Here is a 22,133-nt window from a genome sequence, read left to right on the forward strand (position 1 = left end):
TTAGTGCTTATATATTTTCTTTTTTGTAAGGAATTTTTTTTCTTGTTTAAGTTTAGCTAGCATATCTCTTTTCAGCACATTTCTAAAACGTTTAAAAATCATCTAAACATCTAAACAGTCGTGGTCAAGTTTTCAAAAAACAAAATCATTTGCATGGTCAGCATTAGCGCTTGATCGCGCGTCATTCCTGCCCAAGCCTGTGCATGAAGGCTAATTTATTTAGTAAATACGCGCACCTATTTATTTAGTAAATATGCATGCCTATTTATTTAGTAAATACACTGAAAGGCTTAAACGGTATAAAAAATCTGAATGTGATTAGATATGTGCATTACATGTGTGATGATACGCATGGGGGTTAGAATAATCTTCAGAGCTTTTAAAAAATGGAATCACAGATGCTGTTTTCCAGCAAGCAGAAAACAAAATTCAATTAAGCAATTGTTAAATAGTTTTGACTGGCAATAGTTTACATTTAACATTACATTTGTTTTTAAAGCCTTTTCTAAAGCTTTGATAAAGTTTGGCATGCTGGTTTTCTCCATAAGCATTCTGTTTACAGTGTATCAGATAACATCTTTGAGATTATTGAATCCTTCCTTACCAATCGCAGTATAAAAGTTGTCCTTGATTGTTGTTTTTAAAGGCTTTTCTAAAGCTTTGATAAAGTTTGGCATGCTGGTTTTCTCCATAAACATTCTGTTTACAGTGTCTCAGATAACATCTTTGAGATTATGGAATCCTTCCTTACCAATCTCAGTATACGTTGTCCTTGATGGACAGTACAATTCTTCATTTTTTGTAACTTCAGTGGTTCCTCAAGGTTCTATCCATTGGTCCTATACTTTTTAATTTACATTACCAATCTCCCAGAAATTCTCACATCTAAGGTGGGATTGTTAGCCAATGATACTACCATTTATTCTTGTCTTGATAAGAAACCAACACTCACTAATTGCTTGAGCATGAAAACGATCTCACTCCTGCTACAGCATGGGGCTCTCAGTAGCTAGTGAACTTGATCTCAGATAAAACTCAATTTTTTTCAGCTAATCATTATCGCAATAATCTAGATCTTCCTATATTTATGAACGGTAATGTACTCAATGAGTCATCTACCCTTTATCTTCTTGGATTTACTCTTCCGATCTTTCTTGGAAACCGTATATCAAATTGCAAAATTAGCATCTGCTAAGGTTGCATCTCTTTAGCGTGCTTGCTACTTTCTTACTCAGGATTCTATTGTTTACTTCTATAAATCTCAAGCCTGTCTTTGAATGGAATACTGTTGCTATATCTGCAGCAGATCTTCGAATGATACCCTTCTCTTTTAGACAAGGTGCAAAAGCGCATTGTAAACATAGTTGGACGTGCTCTTGCAGCCAACCTTCAACCATTTGAAAATGGTTGAAGGTTGTCACATTGTTGAAGTCAGTTACTTCTCTTTCTCTTTTTCATAAATACTAATATGGGCGCTGCAATAAAGAGCTAGCATCTCTTGTGCCATCTACTAAAATTCATTCTTGTGTTACTCGTCATTCAATTAAGTTTCATCCTTTTACTGTGATTGTTCCTGCTCCACAAATTCTAATTAGTCTAGTTTTTTTCCTCGAACATCTTTGGAATTTACTCCCTTCATCTTGTTTTCCTGATTAATATAATTAATGCAATCTTTTAAGTCATTTGTTAATCATTATCTTGCTTTATAAACTGCATTTTTTTCTCTTCCATCTCTAATAGTGGTTGCTTGCAGCCTTGTTGGAAGTAAAGATGTTTAAAAAAAATTAGATTGAAATGAAGAGATTTTTGGTAAACACTTCTGTAAGGATGTTATTCATACTACAAGCTGTGGAGGAATGGAAAATAATAACTTTGCAATAAAAGATTTGGTAGTCCAAACAATATTGAAAAGAGAAAGTCTTTGGAAGAAGATTCCTTGGCAGGAAACAATGCAACACAGGTTTAAATCTATGCCATTCTATTAGATGAAAAAGGGCTGTGAGGGATTTTCTGCTTACCTCTAATGTCTAGGCTTACCTCTAATGTCTTGGCTTAGGGGGCTTTGACAAGATAGTATCCAGATGTTGTTAACATTTACTTGGAATGGCTACTTTTAGAGACATCATCTTTAGCTTTTACTTAACCAAGAGTTGCAAGACAAAGGGCATTAAAACTCAGAGATAACTTCTTCTAGTCTTTATTTAGAAAAATAAATCCTACAGGGCAGCAGAACATATGACAGGTTGCAGTAGACTACATGTTGGTGATCATGCTGATCCTAATTCTGATCTGACTTTAATTTACTGTAACATATTATTAGATTTTAGAAAATTACTATAACTGGAACAAAATACTGTGTTCCACTATTAAATCCCACTATTAATATTAATTTTTATAAATATCACACTAAATATACAAAATATAATATAAATAAAATATAATATTAAATATACAATAATTATTTTTACAAATATACAAACTAAGAAGTTTTAACAATTATACAATTATAAAAAGTTATCTTGATCAAAATAAGTTACCACTATGAGCTCCAAAGTCACGATGATAATCAATAATTTTAATAAATACCTTAATAGATGAAGAAAATATAGTGCAAGATTTATCCCGAAGAGCTGATGAAAACTCTCTGACAACATTTTTTTTCTTTATTTTGTACGTTTGTTTGCGAACCTAAACAATTTATAATAAATCAATATTAAAATTCGTTACCATGCTTTAGTTGGTTACCATGCTTTATATGGTTACCAAGTTTTATATGGTTATATGGTATTACCAAGTTTACAAACTTACAGATAATATTCCTTTGACAGCCATTTAAAAACCAAAGAGTTAAAAAATATTCAGATGTTTAAATGCTTCTTAAATTGAATCTTAAACTGAAATTGTGTTCATGGAATTAAAAAACACAAGAAAACAAGCAAACTAGGAAAAAAGACATTTAACTTTTCTTTATTTAAATTTATCACTTCAATAATAAAACTTATTTAAAAAACATTTGCCATGATAAAAAGACTACAACAAAAAAACTTAAATCAATAAGAGAATTATTAAAATAAAGGAAGTCTTTAGAAAAATTTTTTATAAGTTCTAAAAAGCAAAAAAGAAACATCTGTCTAGAGCACTGGAATTTATGTATTAAAATATATAAAAACTTTTTAAATCTTAGAATAATCCTATTGACACTATAATTAGGAAAAATTATAAAACAATTTTAGATTATAAATAATAGAATTTAAAGTAAAAATAGAAATAAAAATAAAGAAAAGTAGAAACTTAAATTATATTAATAATTAATATTAAAAGCAGTTAACAACTTTTTTGTATTTTTAATGAAGTTTTGTTTAATCAGCAACCTTTGCTATAATTTTCCTCTTTTTTTTTCCTTCTAGATTTCTAATAAAACTTAATTTTCTTTTTTTCTATATGTAGATTTATGCACCAATAACAATAAAATGTTTTTATTCACTTTTTAGTCTTGCAATAATACTCTAAAATATTTCTAAGTTTGAAATAATTAATTTTTAATTGATTTATGGTAAATAAAATAATTTATTAATTCAAAATTTTTATATAATAACTAAATAAATATAGTTGAATAAACTGAATTATTTTTGTATTTGACATCTAGTAACTTTTTTATAAAAAATATTTTTTATAAAAGCTTATAAGTGATTAAGTTGATTGGTTATAAATAAATAAATTGATTGGTTAAAAGCTTGTAAACTGAATAAGTTGATGGGATAATTTTTTTTTTTTTTTTACAGTTCTAAAGGTTTATAAAAATCTTTTGCAAAAAGTAAACAATTAAATACAAAAAAATTATAACTAAAGTATAAACCATTTAAATACAAAAAATAAAAAATTCCAAATTGTAATACAACATGATAAAAACTGCAATCCAAGCAAATTCTTGCAAAATATTTCAAGATTTTTTTTCTCTAATAATAGATATACTAAAAAATTTGAGTTTGTAATTTTCAAGACTGAATCCAACAACATTTGAGCCTTGATTCGACTCAAGAGCAGGATTTTAAAGATACTATAAAAACCTAATAATTTAGATTGGTTGATCAGAAAACAGGTGTGATAGCACTCTAATCATGATCATGCATATAATATTTAGTTGTGACAACTTGGTCACATCTTTTTACTTGTTTTGAGAAGTTTTCAAAAATGCACAAAAAAAGCTTAATTTGACTGATGGGAGAAATAACAAAAAAAACTTAACTAAAAAAAGGAAGAGGATTCTTAACGAAAAAAAACTAAAACAAATTTAATTACTTAGAATTGATAGTTTCTAATTGCACTTTCATAATTTTTTTATAATATTAGGAGGCACTCTTTTATGTAAAGAAACAACTTACTATTAATGTTTTTTTACTTAATTTATCAAAGAATAATTTCTTTGATTGACTACTTATGTTTTTTTTCAACAAGATTCTAATAAAACTAACGCTAGTTGAATTATTTATTAATTAAAAAAATCAATCCTTTTTATAATCATTTCATGTTTTGCCAAGTTGGCAAAATTTAAAACAATTTGAAGCAACTCTTTTTAGAAAACAATTTGAAGCAACTCTTTTTAGACAAACAATTTGAAGCAACTCTTTTAAGAAAACAATTTGAAGCTCTTTTTAGAAACGCAAAAGAAATAGAGTTACTATAAAAAATTTTTTGTGTCTTTAAAATGTTTAAAAAAATTCCACAATGTGCCAGAATCCTGAATCAGCAGTCTATTATGATCAGTATCCAAACTGCAGACTAAATATACATTTAATAACTTTATATTATACTGAAGTCTGTCAGTTTATTATTCTATATTATATCTAATAAACTAAATTATATATAAGAGGCATATTACATTCTAAATGAATTATAATTTTATTTTATATTTTGCTAACTAAAAGCAAAGTTCAATCCCCACCACGCCACTGCCACAACTCATTTCTTCGCGAAGCAGCATTGTTTGTTTTAAAAAAACTTTCTTAACTATAATTATAACTATATAGCATATATATAATTAAAACTATATATTTTAAAAAAAAAATTTACAGATTTTTTAAACAAATAAATTTTTTAAACAATTAAACAATAAATAAAAGTTAATCAACGTTTTAGTTAAAAGCGTTATGGTAATATAGAAACATTTTATTACTGTTACGAAGTTAATTCTTTTAGCGTGTTGAAAATAATTTTTCAAACATACATAGAAATATACATGTTCTTAAAACATCTGAATGTTTTCAAAATATCTAAAAAGCTGTGGCCAACGTCGCAACTAAATATTATGTGTGGTCAGGAATAAAGAGCAATCCCCAGTGATATTTAAGTTAAGTTGAGTTAAGTAAAATTAGAAGTAAAAATAATCAATTTTGTTAATGGCAAAAAAAAACTTAAATTAGGATTTATTTGAAGAACAAAAACTGAAATAGAATTGAGTATCAGCATCAGAAAGGAAAATAGAAGTAAAATTATGAATTATTACTGAACGAAAATTATTGAATACAAAAGTAAACTTTAACAAAAAAATTTTTTTGACAATTTATTTACATTTTCTTTATTGTTGTTGCACATGTCTGATCATATAGAATAAAAGAAATAATGCAAAATAACTTGAAGTAACCAAAAATAACTATGAAGCAATTATTTCACTGTTATTTTAAATTTTGTTAGCTTAACCATGATTTATGTACAATTACCATAATTTATGGAAAAAATACCTTAAAATTTAAAGCAAAGTTGATAAATTCCACCAAAAATGATAAATTCCATCAAAAATGATAAATTCCACCAAATTTACATTAACAGTAATGTAGCAAAAAGAACATTAACTACCCATAATTATAGTAATTTGTCAATGTCTTTAACTTTATTTGTCAATGTTTTTAATTTTATTTCTCAATGCCTTTAACTTTATTTGTCAATGTCTTTAACTTTATTTGTCAATGTTTTGCACTAAATGCTGTAATTTTAACTTTAATTTTTATATTGCAAGGTCTGCAACACTAAAAAAGTCAATAAACAAACATTTTAAACATCTGCACAACTGAAAGACTTTTTTTATTTGTGCACGCAAAGTAACAATTTGTCTTGATGGTTGGACAAAGAAGAGTCTCAATATTGATCCTTGGAATATCTGTGTGTTTCTATGACACCACCTTTGATCAAACACAACATGTTTTCCTAAATTTGACAGCACTCCAGCATGAGATGTTTGCAGAACATTTAAAGAAACAACTTGACCATTGGGGTATTAGAGAAGATCAAGATATGTTGATTGTTTCAGACAATGGATCTAATATGATTAAAGCTATTAGACTATATCAAGAAGAGCAAACAGCCATAAAATCTGATGATTCAGAATCTGAAGAGTCTGAATCTAAAGAGTCTTAACATAAAACAAATAATGAAGACCCCCATTCTTTTTTTGACCCAACTGATTTATCCCTTCCAGTACATATTACATATCTTAGAATGCCCTGTATGGCTCACACACTTCAGCTTCTAATTAAACCAATTTATGTACATTATAGTGCCACTATGTTTGAAACGAGACAAGTTCTACCAAAAATTAGAAAATCAAGTGTGGCTATTGAGAAACTCATTGACGTTCTACCAAAAATTAGAAAATCAAGTGTGGCAATTGAGAAACTCATTGAAGTGTGGGAAATCTGTGATCACTGACTGTACCACAAGATGGAACAGTACATATTAGATGATCAACTGACTATTGAGAATAAAGTCAACAGTAAATAAATTTCTAACAGAAATAGCTATATATTATTATTTATGTTATTAGTGCATAAAAACTATTTTTGGCATTTTAAAATTCACAAAATTGCTGTCATTTAAACTAAGAAAAAAAAAGCAGCAACAAATTAAAAGTTCTTTGGCCATCATCACTGAAAAACAGGTAGGATATACAGTAAAGGCTATATCCTGTCTTTTAAATCATATCACAAAAGTATGGGGAAAATGACAATTATCATTTATTATAATTGTTATTAGTAAACTTAAATTTTAGATGGTTTACTTAAATATAGGAATTGAAACATTCAGGCAAACAAATAGGTTTGGCTGCAAAACATTTCCTCGCTTTTAAAATTTTGGCATAGTGATTAAAATAAGGTTTAATTTGGATATGAGTTATAGCATCTTTTCTGTAAACCTTGAACTTATACTTTCTTTGTGTATTATTAATTACTGTTATATCCAGAAGGTTAAGTATCTTATTTTTAGTTTTAACTTCAATAGTATATTTTAAAGAGGGATGTTGTCTGTTAAAGATTATTTTGAACTGTTCCGCTTGCTTTAAGTTAGAAAAATTTAGTGTGGCTATCATTTACATATCTATGAAAGGATTTAATATCATTTGAAGAAATTGTTGTCATTGCCATTTTTATTGCATTTTCCTTGTAGTATTGTAAAAAAGATTCAGCCAAAACAACCATAAAAGACAATTCAATTGGGCCTGAATTCTCTAACTCATGAATCTCACCATTCCACAAGAAATAACAATGAAACAAACAAAGTTCTATTAGTTGTTTTGTTTCAGTTAAAGTAAGTTTAGTTGAATTTTTGTAAGAAATGCTTTTATTTAGAATTTTAAAAGCAATATTCAACAGATACATACACAGAGCCTACTCAATATGCAGCAAAAATCATTTACAAGATGAGATAATTAATTAATAAGCTTTCTATAATCTCTTTACCATGGATATCTATAATATCTCCCAGGCTTAGAAGAATATTCAGAAAAGAAGGTTACAGAACTGTTTTTAAATTAATCCCAACTTAGAAACGCTATTGACGTCTAAAAATAAATCAAAATTACCATGCAACAGCCAACCAGGAACCTATTTAACTAAGTGCAAATGCTCCAAAGTGTGATATCGGTGAATCAAAATTTCATATATGAACAAGGGTTCAACAACACCAAATATTTTTGATTGAAGGCAAGTTAAACCAGTCTGCATTAGCTTTGCATAGAGTAAATTGCAATGAGGACATTGAATGGGATAAAGCAAAAAAACTTAAAGAGGAGGCTAAAAAAATTTGATAGGAAAGTCTGTGAAGCCTTTCCTATCAAATTTTTTTTGGTTATTTAACAGTCACAATTTTTTTAATTATGTTATATTATATGCTAATGATGCCAGTGTCTATAATCTGACGAAAATTTCAAATAAATTATTTAGTAAGGGGGGAGATTTTGTATTATCTGATGTTTTGAAGTATATAATATAATGTATTAACACTTAAGATTATTTATATGAAAATTATCTATATATGTTTGATGGTCTTTTATATGATGGACTACTATATGAAATTTACTTCTATAATGATAATAATAATAATAATAATAATAATAATAATAATAACAATAATAACAATAATAACAATAATAATAACAATAATAACAATAATAATAAAAATAATAATAACAATAATAATAATAATAATAATATGAGCAACAACAACAATAATAATAACAATCATAATAATAAACAAGACATCTTGTTTGACTAAGACGACTTTTTTCTTTGACTTACTTGACTTAAAAACATTTAAAGACTTCAAAGAATTATAAAAAGACTGAAAGAATATTATTAATATCAAAACTAAGTGCTAAAATTATTTATCATTAAAATAGTTAATTAAATACTAAATGATATTATTAAAAAAATTTTATGAACATTATATTATATTATATTTTGTTATAAATTTTAGATTTTCAGGAGAAAAGTTGAATCAATACTTTCGCCTCAAGAATGAAAAAAAATTTAGTAAATAAAACAACAGTGGTCAAACTTCCTTTTTAAGCATTGCAAAAGTAAAAGTTGACAATGTTACAATTAACTCTAAATAAATACCTTAATATCATTTTTTTGACGATCTTTTTCGTCTTCATTAATTATTTGAGTATCAATTGATTGATTAGGTGATGCCACAGAATTCCTCTATAAATGTTAAAAAAATAAAATGCATCTCTCTCTCTCTCTTTATATTTATATATATATATATATATATATATATATATATATATATATATATATATATATATATATATATATATATATATATATATATATATATATATTTATATATATATATATATATATTTATATATATATATATATATATATATATATATATATATATATATATATATATATATATATATATATATATATATATATATATATTTATATATATATATATATATATATATATATATATATATATATATATATATATATATATATATATATATATATATATATATATATATATATTTATATATATATATTTATTTATATATATATATATATATATATATATATATATATATTTATATATATATATATATATATATATATATATTATATATATATATATATATATATATATATATATATATATATATATATATACATATATATATATATATATTATATTTATATATATATATATATATATATATATATATATATATATATATATATATATATATATATATATATATATATATATATATATATATATATATATATATATATATATATATATATACATATGTATGCATGTAAGGAAGCATTCACAGTAAACACGTGCGGTTTTTCGTCTTGTATGTCCATGCATGAGTATTTTATTTTAGACAACTTAGTCATGGTTGTTTGCAAGTTTTATTAAATTAAGTGTTGCGGAAAAGTTTCAAAAATAAAGAAAGCAAAATAACAAAATAGGAAATTAAAAGAAATTTAAATAGAAAGCATAAAAAAATAAATTGATAATATTAAATAACTTGTGTTCTGTTTTTGAGTGAGAGTGGTTGATATTTTTTAGCAATGAAATTGGATAAGGCGAAGAAAAAAAACAAACAGTTTTGAGTTGAAATTAAAAATAATGATTTTCCCATATTTTATTTATTTTATTTTTAAAGAGAAAAGCAAAAATATAAATTACTATCTGTTTGTAAAATATATTTTTATAATTTTAATGTAGCAAGTATATATTTTAATGTAGCAAGTATATGTGTATATTTTTATTTTTAGCTTTTTTTATTATAATCATATTTTTTTAATCAAGTAAATGCATGTTTAGCTTATTTGGGTAAGGCGCTTACTTCATCACAGAATGACCGAAGTTTGAAAAATTTTTTTACTATTTTTTTTTTAAATACTGCTGGTCATATACTTGCTTTGCAAGCATTTATCTTTTCTTTTTTGTATGTGAAAAATCTTTCTGTTGTATGTTTTTAAATGATACACATCTCTTCACATTCAGATTTATTATACCATTTAAGCTTCTTAGTGTATTTTCTAAGTAAAGCATACACACATTATACATAGTTTTTAAGCTTCAACTAGGCTTACATAAAAAATTGCCGTCTACATAAAAAATTTTGGAAGAGGTGGGATTCGAACTTTGAATATTCCACGCCTTATTCAAATTTCGAAGTCAACGCCTTATTCATACAAGTTAAATGTGCGTATACCTTTGAATAAATAAATATAATTATATAATAAAAAAAGTTAAACATAAAAGTATACACATGCATTACATAGGCATTTTCATATAGAAACAATACATACTTGTTACATGAAAATTATACAAATATATTTTACAATAAGATAGCAATTTATATTTTCGCTTTCCTCTTTAAAAAAAAACAAATAAAATATAAGAAAATTATTCCCTCATGGTCATTCGGTGGCAAGAGACAACCATTAGGGTACACCTCTTGTTTCCAAGGGCAACTGAAATTTAAAAAAATGCCTGTCAGTAGCCCAACAGGATGACCAGACGCTTTGTTACTTACAAAAGTGTGTTTATTAATAAAAGCATATTTTGATTTATGATGATTTTATTGCTAGCAATTTTTTAAAAGAAAACTTTAAAAACCATTTAAAGTAGTTTAACAATGAGTACACTACGGTGTTTTATTTCACCAAACTTAATAAAAAGAAGCCAACACGTGATTTAAAATTTCGAAGTGCATCTGTACTGCTTTTTTAAATATTGTTGTTGCCTTTTGAAGCACATTTCTTCTCTGTAAATTTAAAATGAGTTTTAGAGTAACAAAATTAAACATTTCTTTTCTTTAAATTTAAAATGAGTTTTAAAATTACATTTTCTTTTATTTCCAAATGCTATTGCATCATTTCTCTAACCTTATAGTTGCATTTTGAATCACACAAATGGGCAGTTTAATCATTAATAACACTGAATTTCTTGTTTTTATTAGTAAAATAAATTTTTATTTTAACTTTTGTCAAACAAAATTAACAAAATAAAAATATATTATTAAGATGCATGTGAAAAATCATTATTAGAACGCTATTAACAATGCGCGTCAAAATTCTTTTCTTTTTTTTTAAAAAAAAAGTCTTAGTATAATGAAAAATATTTAAAACATTAAAAAAATGTTTTAAACATTCAACTAAATTAAATTTGATTGAAGACTAAGAGTGAATAATAGTAAAGCAGTAGTGGTGTAGTAGTAGAGCGCTCGCTTTATAAGCAAGAGATTCCAAGTTCGACCCCCACCATGTTCCTGGTAGTACCGCACTCAACTTGTTTCTCCGCGCAGCAGCCTTGTTTGTCAAGATTCCTGTTTCGGAGTTGAGAGAGGGTTATAACCACAAGTAGCCTCCTCGTCTGCAGTGGCCTTCTGGACCTTGGGAAGGTGACTTCACAAAGAAACAAAAAAAAAATAGAATATTATTCTATATTTAAAACATTTCTTTGCAGTTTTGGCTTTTAACTTTGGTTAATAATGACAAAAAGAAACGAAACAATACAGAAAAATGATACAAAAAAACGAAACAATATAAAAACATCAACACATCTTTAATTAATTCACTTTTAAATAAACTATTTGTTATTAGACTAAGACTTTCCGGGAAGCGCGTGCAGTCGCACCCCTTGTACGTCGATGCCTAAAATAATTTTTTAGACAACTTGACCACGTTTTTATATAGTAAGCATTTTAAGAATTTGCGGCAAAATAAAGCTATAAGAAACTAGAGAATAAATTAGCACTATACGAAAATATATACAAAAATGCGAAAGACTATATGAAATAGAAAATTTTAATAAAATAAGCTAAAAAAAATTTATTAATAAAAAAAAAGAAAATTGTTGTCAAAAAAATAATATACCTAAATATTTACTGTTTTTGTTTTCTTATTTTTAGAGTGTTAGTTATTTTCCACTACCAAAATTAATAGGAGTCGAGGAAAAAAGTAGATTAGAATATAACAAAAATAAAAATATTTTTTGATATACAATTTTTTCGCAACTTTTTTCAGTCAGCTTATATAGGAAATACTTTATAAATTGCGCTAGAAACACGGACAGTTTTTAAATTTGTTTTTCAAATGTCTTTGCTAAACTTTACTGTTTTTATCAATGGACAGGAAAGCGAGAAAACTAATTCCTATTTATTTGTAAAAAAAAATAATTTTTTTCAAGTTTTTCATGCAAAAAAATTAAACGGTGCTGCAAAATTTTGTGGGTTAGTGCATTGTTAATTTACTGAACTTTCTTAACAAAATTTTTTGTTAAGAAAGCTATTTAGAATTTTTGTTTAAATTTTTAAATACATTTTTTTAAACAGAACAATCGCTATGTTCATTATCTCTAGTAACTCGTATTAACTTTGGAAATTAGACAATATAAAAGAAACAATTTCATACATGCATCAAATGCGATAAATACATTTATTAAAAAAACTATGTTATTCTTTTATTTAACTTATTCCGTCATTAACAAAATTTATTAATTAAATAATATTTTTTACAAATAAATAACAATTCATTTTCTTAATTTCATATTATAGAAATATTGAGAAAAAATGATGTCGGATGTCATATAGAAATAGCCAGCTACCAGGGGCTCAGGCGTTCACTGCTCGTGTGTGACCAATCGGCGAATTTTATATGTCAGAATTATATATATGCCAAAGTTTATAAATAATATTGGGCCTAGCCCGTAAGGGTTAGTGTTACGGTCATCAAGCACGACTATTTTCCAAATCACAATTACTGTCACCGCGAAAGAAGTTGTTTGTCTCTGGAAGACACATGGGCTAGTCATAAGTCAGTTATAAATCCATGCATAGGTGTTTAATCCATCATGGTTTTCTGGAGTATGACTGGGCTGGCTTGGTGTAGTTAAGGGATAAATCTTTTACGCTGGTTACTAACAACACAAGACTCTACTGAACGACATAAACAGCACGGACTTACACATTACACCTATACACCCTTATGCACATATAGCCTTTTTACATCGTTTGCATGCTTTTTGTTCTTTTATAAGATAAACTATCTTTGTTTGAACTCATTCTTATTTAGGTAATATTTTCTTTTAATATATAGTATGTGGTTGGAATGTTAAATGCAGATTTGTATGTTATGTATATGTGGTTATCATGTGTGATTGTTTTTTCATTTTAGGATTCATATAAATATATATAAGAGCGATTCTTTTTGACTACCGGCTTTCGTGTTTTGATGATGGACGTCTTTTTGTTTTTGTTATGGTCTCAAAATTACGTTTAATTCAGACCGTAGAGAAAGCTTTACTTTTACGGAAACTTCGATTTAGATATGGTCTCAAAGTTACCTTTAATTCAGACCGTAGAGAAGACTTTACTTCTAAACAATTTTTTTCCCGCTTTGTACATCGTTTTTATATCATGACTAATATTATTGCTTTATCACCCAAAATAATTTTTTAACCACTCTTTTGGCTTAAATTTATCTGGTCTTATTTTAGTATTTAGTTAATCTTATTACAATATTTTTTAATATATGATTTATCCGCTGATTTTCAAATTATTACTATTATCAAGGAACTTTTATGCTATATTATCTTACATTCATTACTCAGCTTTGTTTTAATTTTCACAGATGCAATTTTTGTCTTTTATTATTATTCGGAGAATTTCTTATATTCTTCACTACATGTTTAAATCTTTACATTTTTGCAGGCGATATATATATGTTTTTTTCTACTTTCAAATATTACTTGATTTTTAGTTATGATTTTAAGTTGCGCGGGTTGTTTCATTTTCTTACACTTTAGCTTGGTTAACAAAATTCAAATGAAGTATCTATGACAGCGTTAGAGTTTTTTGAAGACTCTACTATGTTTTATTTTATTTTAAAAGGGTTTTTAATAGGGTATATTGCCATTTGATTGTTTTTGGTTTATTTGTGTTGCAAGTACCTATGTGGTTTAAATCGTTGACATATTGCATGGTCTTAGGGGAAAATTTATTAGTATTTTCTGTTTGCACACTTCAGTTGTTTTAGTTTTGTTTCTGGCGTTTTTATTTGAATTTTAATTTATAGTGCTTAGTTTTTTCTACCAGCGGCACGGTAAGTGATTTATTTAACTATTTATATTGTGCAGTAGATCAACACTTTTTATATCATATCATCAAAAAAATATTAGTGTTTTACAAATTTGGGTATGGTTGGGTTTTGGCTATTTGTAGTGAATCCTTTTTAACTGCAGTATGGAATAGGCATAAGTCGCGGGGTAAAGCATAAGTGGCAATGATGTTTGTCTGACAGGATAAACTAGTTATAAGTGCTGATCCTCATCGAAACGCTAGTAATAATAGACGCGACTCTGAGGAGATGTTTATTACTTAATCACTACACAAATTATGTTTACACATTGGCATTAATGTTTTTTTTTCCATTCTGAGGCCTTTCATTGTTGTATGCATACTTTTTATTTTTTAATGTATTTTTTGTTTTATTTATTTTTTGTTTGGTGATATACTTTTTGTATATCTTAGTTCATATTAGTATTTATATAACAATTTATTTTTTTATTATTATTATTGTACTGTTTAGGTGAATTGTCTGCCTTATTTATATTCTAAATATTCCTCTATTAATCTTTATTTTTGTCTTGACAACTGTCAAAATATGCTTTATTTGAAAAATAATTCTCCTTTATTCTAATGTACTTCATTTCTTCCCTCAGGCGTTCACTGCTCGTGTGTGACCATTCGGCGAATTTTATAAATAAAAAAAATTTAGTTAAAAAAAGTTTAGTTATTAAAATATTTAGTTAGAATATTTAAATAATGATGTCATATAGAAATAGCCAGCTGCCAGGGGCTCCAGTACATTTGACTGTTTAAATAAGTAGAACATGCAACAAATGATGCAACATTAACTAAAGGTTTGGGCTGGAGCAGTAACCTTTTTCTTTAATTCTTTGTTTTTGTCTTCTTCTAAAAAAGCAGTATGGAATAAAGAAACCAAACAGATCAGCCATAGCCAACTTTTTTTTCTCACTTAAAATTCAATCAAATTCCATTCAGGTTTTTTTTATGTATTTCTGTATATGTAGATTTATATATTAAAGAAAATTTGATTTTCTCAAAATCTGTTTGACTTTTTGAAAAAGTTTGATATACTGAGAGCTCTAAAATCAGATAATATATCTGTCCCCCTTAAAGGGTCCAAGTAAACAGATTCTACTGTATATTGCTTTTTGTTTAATAATGTGCAAAAAAATCTTGTGTGCAAACCAATGTTTTGTAAAGTATATAAAATATGTTCAAATGAAAAAATGTAACTTTTTGATGGTTATTAAAAATTTATCCCTAGCAATAATCATAACTCATATTTTTTATATCAAAAAGCTCAAAAAATTTTAAAAAATAAAAATTTAATTAAATTTTAAAACAATTTTCAATTTTTTTTTAAACAAATTTTGAATTTCAAATTCCATTAAGTTATTTAACATTATATTTAACGGAAAAAAACACATAAAACTACCACTTCTATTTGCGTTAATAAGTATATTAAAATAATTATAAAAGTTCACAACTGGGAGGTAATCCACTGTTATTTAGCGTGGTAGCCCTTTTCATCAAAAGCGTTGAAGTTATGGCAGATAAAATAGTCAATAAACAACCAGCATTGGCATTATCTGACGAGTATGAATTTGTTAGTTTTGGTCCTAGGAATACAAAAATAGAAAAGCACTTAACAGTACTTTGTGACAAAATAATTTATTTGAAGGGCAAAGTCAACTCGCAAGCTAAATTGATCAGTGAACTTCAATCTAAATGTGATAAAACAGTAGCGACATCATCAGATAAGAAAGTTAGTTTTATGTCTCTATTCAACAATAAATCTACTGATAACAGACGTGAAAGAAATATTTTACTGAATAAAACAGCTGCAGAGCAAAAAGAGCGTCAAATTTGTGAGGCGAATGTGATAGTGTCTGGGATTAATATTGAAGAGGGCCAAGATAATGTAGCAAATAAAATCTAATTTAAGCATCTGGTCCACAAATCAAAATTCACTTCAAAACAAACTCTATGAACTTAAATTTGTAATGCAGCCATAGAAAAAAATGAGCCCCATATTATAGCAGTTGCTGAAACAAAATTTGGCCCTGATAATGTAGCGTTGTTAAGTGGATATCAGCTGTTTCGACAAGATCAAAATAGCTTTCATACTGTGGTGATGTTAGTTTTTATATAAAAAGAATATATCAATGTGCTGGAAGTAAATAACATACAACTCAACAATAGTGTGGTTGAACAATTATGGAAAATATTACAAATGGGATGTGATAAAATATTAATTGGATGCATTTATCAACCACCAAGTAACAGCTTAGATGTTAATGCTTCGTAATGTGAATCTCTTACAATTGCAAAACAATCTCTATTAAGTCTAGGTTATTCAAGTATGGTAGTATTCAAGTATGGAGGTATATATATATATATATATATATATATATATATATATATATATATATATATATATATATATATATATATTTGTATATGTAAATATATACATATATATATATATATATATATATATATATTTATATATATATATATATAAATATATATATATATAAATATATATATAGATTTATAAACATATATATATATATATATATATATATATATATATAGAACCCTTAGATGTTGTCCGAAAGTTTTTTCCATATTTTGTTGACAAAAAGTAAAAATTAAAATACAAGACCAGAATTTTTTTTTTTTAATAATGATAGACTGCCTGCCCCAACCAAACCCTCAGTCGATGTAGCAGCACTCCCTTGCGGGTCAGGCTATTTATCAGTCGATGTAGCAGCATTCCCTTGCGAGTCAGGCTATTTGTCAGTCGATGTAGCAGCACTCCCTTGCGAGTCAGGCTATTTGTCAGTCGATGTAGCAGCACTCCCTTGCGAGTCATGCTATAAGATAGTCGATGTAGCAACACTCCGCGCATGATTTACAGTAAAAAAAATAAAAATAAAAACATTTTATTAAAAAAAATAAAAATAAAAACATTGTTTATATTGTTAAAAACATTCAGAATGTTTTTAAAAACATTCTGGTCAATTAAATTTGCGTTTTTGTGGTTTTTTTATATAACAATTAATTTGTAATTAAATTAATGGTTTTGACTTTCGTCCAACACAAAAATGTTGGACGAAAGTCAAAAGTAATTAAAAGTGACGTATGTGTTGGCGTAAGAATCACTTTTTTCCTTCCGCTCTTCTCAAAGCCAACAAACTTTATATATATATATATATATATATATATATATATATATATATATATATATATATATATATATATATATATATATATATATATATATATATATATATATATATATATATATATATATATATATATACATATATATACATATATGAATATAAATATATATATATATATTTATATACATATTTATATAAACATAGATATATAGTTATAGAAAGCGTTACACAGCATGCATTTTATGTATGATATAGCGGTTTAGCAATTTTAGGTTAGGTGAAAACTTTTTTATTTTGAAACATTTAAATTATCTTTTAAAATGTTATATATATATATATAGATCTATAGTTTGTTGGCTTTGGGAAGAGCGGAAGGAAAAAAGTGATTCTTACGCCAACATATACGTCACTTTTAATTACTTTTAACTTTCGTCCAACATTTCCGTGTTGGACGAAAGTAAAAACCATTAATTTAATTACAAATTAATTGTTATATAAAAAAACCACAAAAACGCAAATTTAATTGACCGGAATGTTTTTAAAAACATTCTGAATGTTTTTAAAACATTGTGAATGTTTTTAACAATATAAACAATGTTTTTATTTTTATTTTTTTTAATAAAATGTTTTTATTTTTATTTTTTTTATTAAAATGTTTTTATTTTTATTTTTTTTACTGTAAATCATGCGCGGAGTGTTGCTACATCGACTATCTTATAGCCTGACTCGCAAGGGAGTGCTGCTACATCGACTGACAAATAGCCTGACTCGCAAGGGAGTGCTGCTACATCGACTGACAAATAGCCTGACTCGCAAGGGAGTGCTGCTACATCGACTGACAAATAGCCTGACCCGCAAGGGAGTGCTGCTACATCGACTGAGGGTTTGGTTGGGGCAGGCAGTCTATCATTATTAAAAAAAAAAAATTCCGGTCTTAACTTTTAATTTTTACTTTTTGTCAACAAAATATGGGAAAAACTTTCGGACAACATCTAAGGGTTCTATATATATATATATATATATATATATATATATATATATATATATATATATATATATATATATATATATATATATATATATATATATATATATATATATATATATATATATATATATTCTGAAAAATATTTTCATGGATATTTACAAATAGTAATTTTAATAACCTTTACTAAACACCAAAAATATAGATCTCTCTCTCTATATATATATAGTTAATAATTATTATAAAATAGTAATAATAATAATAAAAATAGTATTTATAGTAATAATCATAAAAACCACAATAGTAATAAAACAACAAAAACAATAACAATAATAATAGTAATAATAATAACATGACGTTTATTTAGAAAATATTAGATCATAAAAAAAAAGTGTTTAACCGCAACTGCACTATAAATTTTTTTGTCAAAGAAACTGATTATTTTATATATTTTTTTAATTGAAAGATTTTAAATATAATTTTAAAAATTCAAAATTATATTCACTTTTGAAGGAATGTAAAACAGTTAGCAGCCTTGTTTTAAATAAAAAAATGCTTAACACATTTGCCAAATGTAAATTTGACGCCATAAAATTCTCTTTATTTTTTAAAAACATTAACTTTTTTAAACTACTTCGATATTATTAATTACCAAAAAAGGAGTTAAATAAATGAAGAAATGCTATTATGGAATGTTTATTTTCTTTCCATTTTTTTTTTATATTAAATAATTTAATTTAATATTTCATTTAAAAAAATATTTGATTTAATCAAATTTCTTTCTTTTCTCGACATTTGTAGAGATGAATTAAATTATGTTAAATTTTTTAAAATTATTATTTCTCAAATTTCTAATTGCATCTTTGCAACTAAAAATGATTTTTTACTTTTATAAAAATTAGATTAAAAAAAAAATTACATTAATTTATTTACTAAATTTATGAAAAGTTTATTACTTAATCAGCGATTTTGTTTGAAACCAAAAATTATTTTTCCAAAGACCATTTATTAAAATTCTATTGTTGTATACACAATTTATTAAAAAATAATCGCTGCATTTTAACTTGCATTATAAAAAAAGTTTAACATACATTTTGTGAAAAGTTTTAATGCAGTATCAGACACGTTGACAAGGAATTTAATTTTTAGTAAAAAGAAAATCTTTAAAAAAGGAAAACTGAAAAAATAATTACGATAAAAATGAGCTAAGAATAAATAAAATTTAAATATTGAATAATATTTATTAATATTTTTGAATATATTTTACAGTTAAGTAAGCCTTCCCAGGAAACTAAGTTTTAAAAATAAAGAAAGCAGAGCTAACAAAATAGGAAATTAAAACTATATTTATCTTTTTAAATAAGTAGCAAAAAATAAAAAATAAAAATCAATAATTTAAATAATTAGTGTACTGCTTTTATTTTTGTTTCTTTAGAGTGGTTGTTATTTTTAGCAATTAAATTTGATAATGCAAAGCAAAAAAAAAAACAGTTCTTAAAGTCGACATTAAAAAGAATGATTTTCCAATATTTTATTTTTTATTTTTTTAAAGAGGAAAGTGAAAATATAAATTACTATCTGTTTGTAAAATACATTTGTACAATTTTAATCTAACAAGTATATATTGTCCTAATATGAAAACACCTATGTAATGCAGGTGTATACTTTTGTGTAACTTTTTTTTATTATATAATTGTATTTATTTGCTTATAGGTGAACGCGGGTTTAGCCTATTCACCTATTATAGTCCACCTCAACCAAAAAATTTTTTTGTTTTTCTACCCTCTCTTTTGGTTTACATTGTTATTGGCAATATATACGTAAACAACTATTAAGAATTTTATATTAATAATTGCATAACAATTAATAATAAGTATTAATAATTGTTCACCAATAACATAGTAGATCAAAAGGGAGGGGGCAGGTAGAACTAAATGCACTGAGCCAAAGCCAAGGTATCCAAAATTACATAGCGCTAAAAGATTGGGAATAAAAAATGTACAGAAATAGAAAGGTAATATGAAACAATTAAGGCTGTGAAAAATGTGTACACAGCATGATCTAATTAAAGCTTAAAAAACTATGTATATATGTGTGTGCGCCTTACTTATAAAATACACTGAAAGGCCTAAATGGTATAAAAAATCTGAATCTGAAGAGATGTGTATCTTTCATAAACGTACAACAAAAAGCCTTTTATATACAAAAAAGAAAAGATAAATGGTTATATATGACGAGCGGTATTTAAAAGAAAAACAATTTAAAAGAATTTACATTGGTGGGATTTGAACTTCAAACTTTTCCTGTTTGAAGTAAATGCTTTATCCAAACAAGCTAGATATGTGTATGTATATGGTTAAATAAATATAATATAATTAAAAAAATATACATAAAAGTATACGCATGCATAACATAGAAGTTTTCATATAGGGACAATATATACTCACTACATTAAAATTATACAAATTTATTTTACAAACAGATAGTAATTTATATTTTCGCTTTTCTCTTTAAATAAAAACAAATAAAATATAGGAAAACTATTCTTTTTAATATCGACTTAAAACTGTTTTTGTTTTTTTTTTGCTTTGCCTTATCAAATTTTGTTGCTAAAAATAATAACCACTCTAAAGAAATAAGTTAATAATTATTTTTTATTTTTTTCTATTTATATTAATTTCCTATTTTGTTAGTTTTCCTTTCTTTGTTTTTAAAACTTAGTTTTTTCCGCAACGCTTAATATTTAAAAAAATTGCAAACGGCAGTGACCAAGTTGTCTAAAATAAATTACTCATGCATGGACATACAAGACGAAAAACCGCACACGTTTCCTGGGAAGGCTTGGTTAAGTTTAACTCAAGCATTAAAATTACTTTTATTAAACTGAAATTTATTTAATTCAGAATTAAATTACATATATTTCAAATTAAAATTAAATTATATATTAGTTTTAAATTGAATCATATACTTTTTATTATAATTAAATTATATATTTATTATGATCTTTGCTTCAAGCTTGAAGTATTAGCATTTTTAATGCAAAAAAAATCAATTAAAATAAAATAAAAATAAAATAAAAATATCATATTATAAAATAAAGATAATATAAAATAAAATTTAATTTTTTTCTTGAATTAATTTACTTTTTATGAATATATAGAAATTTAAGTAAATTTTTTTTATTGCAAAAGTTGTATGAATATTCTTGTGCTTGAAAGATGATAAGTTAGAGTTTTTATTATATATTTCTTTTATGTTTTTGTTTTTTTGTAAGTCTGTCGTAGATTAATATAAGTCTGTCCATCATAGATCAAAAAATGTGTGATAACAAAAAACTTTTTGATAACATAAATTATATTTACGAATTCTTACTGGAATTGATAATATCTATCTATAAATTGTTTATAATCTTTATTAAAAAATAGTTCATTAAATATGTCAAAAAAAAAAACTAGTGATAAACAAATAAAAGATTATGTTAAATATAAGATTGTTTAAAGAAATAAATTATAAGGAAACAAAATCTTTTTCAAATACCAAATTTAGATTTCATCTGTAATCTTTG

At 25.3% G+C, this 22,133-nt stretch overlaps 1 protein-coding gene across 2 annotated transcripts in view; it reads right to left on the bottom strand.

Annotated features, from left to right (window-relative positions):
- Nucleotides 1-22,133, bottom strand: part of LOC100215580 (oxysterol-binding protein-related protein 8) — a 93,016-nt gene that overhangs the window by 64,414 nt on the left and 6,469 nt on the right. Inside the window, exons 3-4 of one of the 2 annotated variants that reach the window (XM_065791815.1) lie at nt 8,889-8,975; nt 2,587-2,688 (exon numbers count right to left, since the gene is read on the bottom strand). In XM_065791815.1, the coding sequence (XP_065647887.1) occupies nt 2,587-2,688; nt 8,889-8,975 (189 nt within the window). Of the gene's footprint in view, nt 1-2,586; nt 2,689-2,808; nt 3,024-8,888; nt 8,976-22,133 lie in introns of those variants that run through there. The other variant, XM_065791816.1, reaches the window with a different exon arrangement.

This window comes from Hydra vulgaris, chromosome 02, assembly GCF_038396675.1.
Source record: "Hydra vulgaris chromosome 02, alternate assembly HydraT2T_AEP".
Classification (NCBI taxonomy): domain Eukaryota; kingdom Metazoa; phylum Cnidaria; class Hydrozoa; order Anthoathecata; family Hydridae; genus Hydra; species Hydra vulgaris.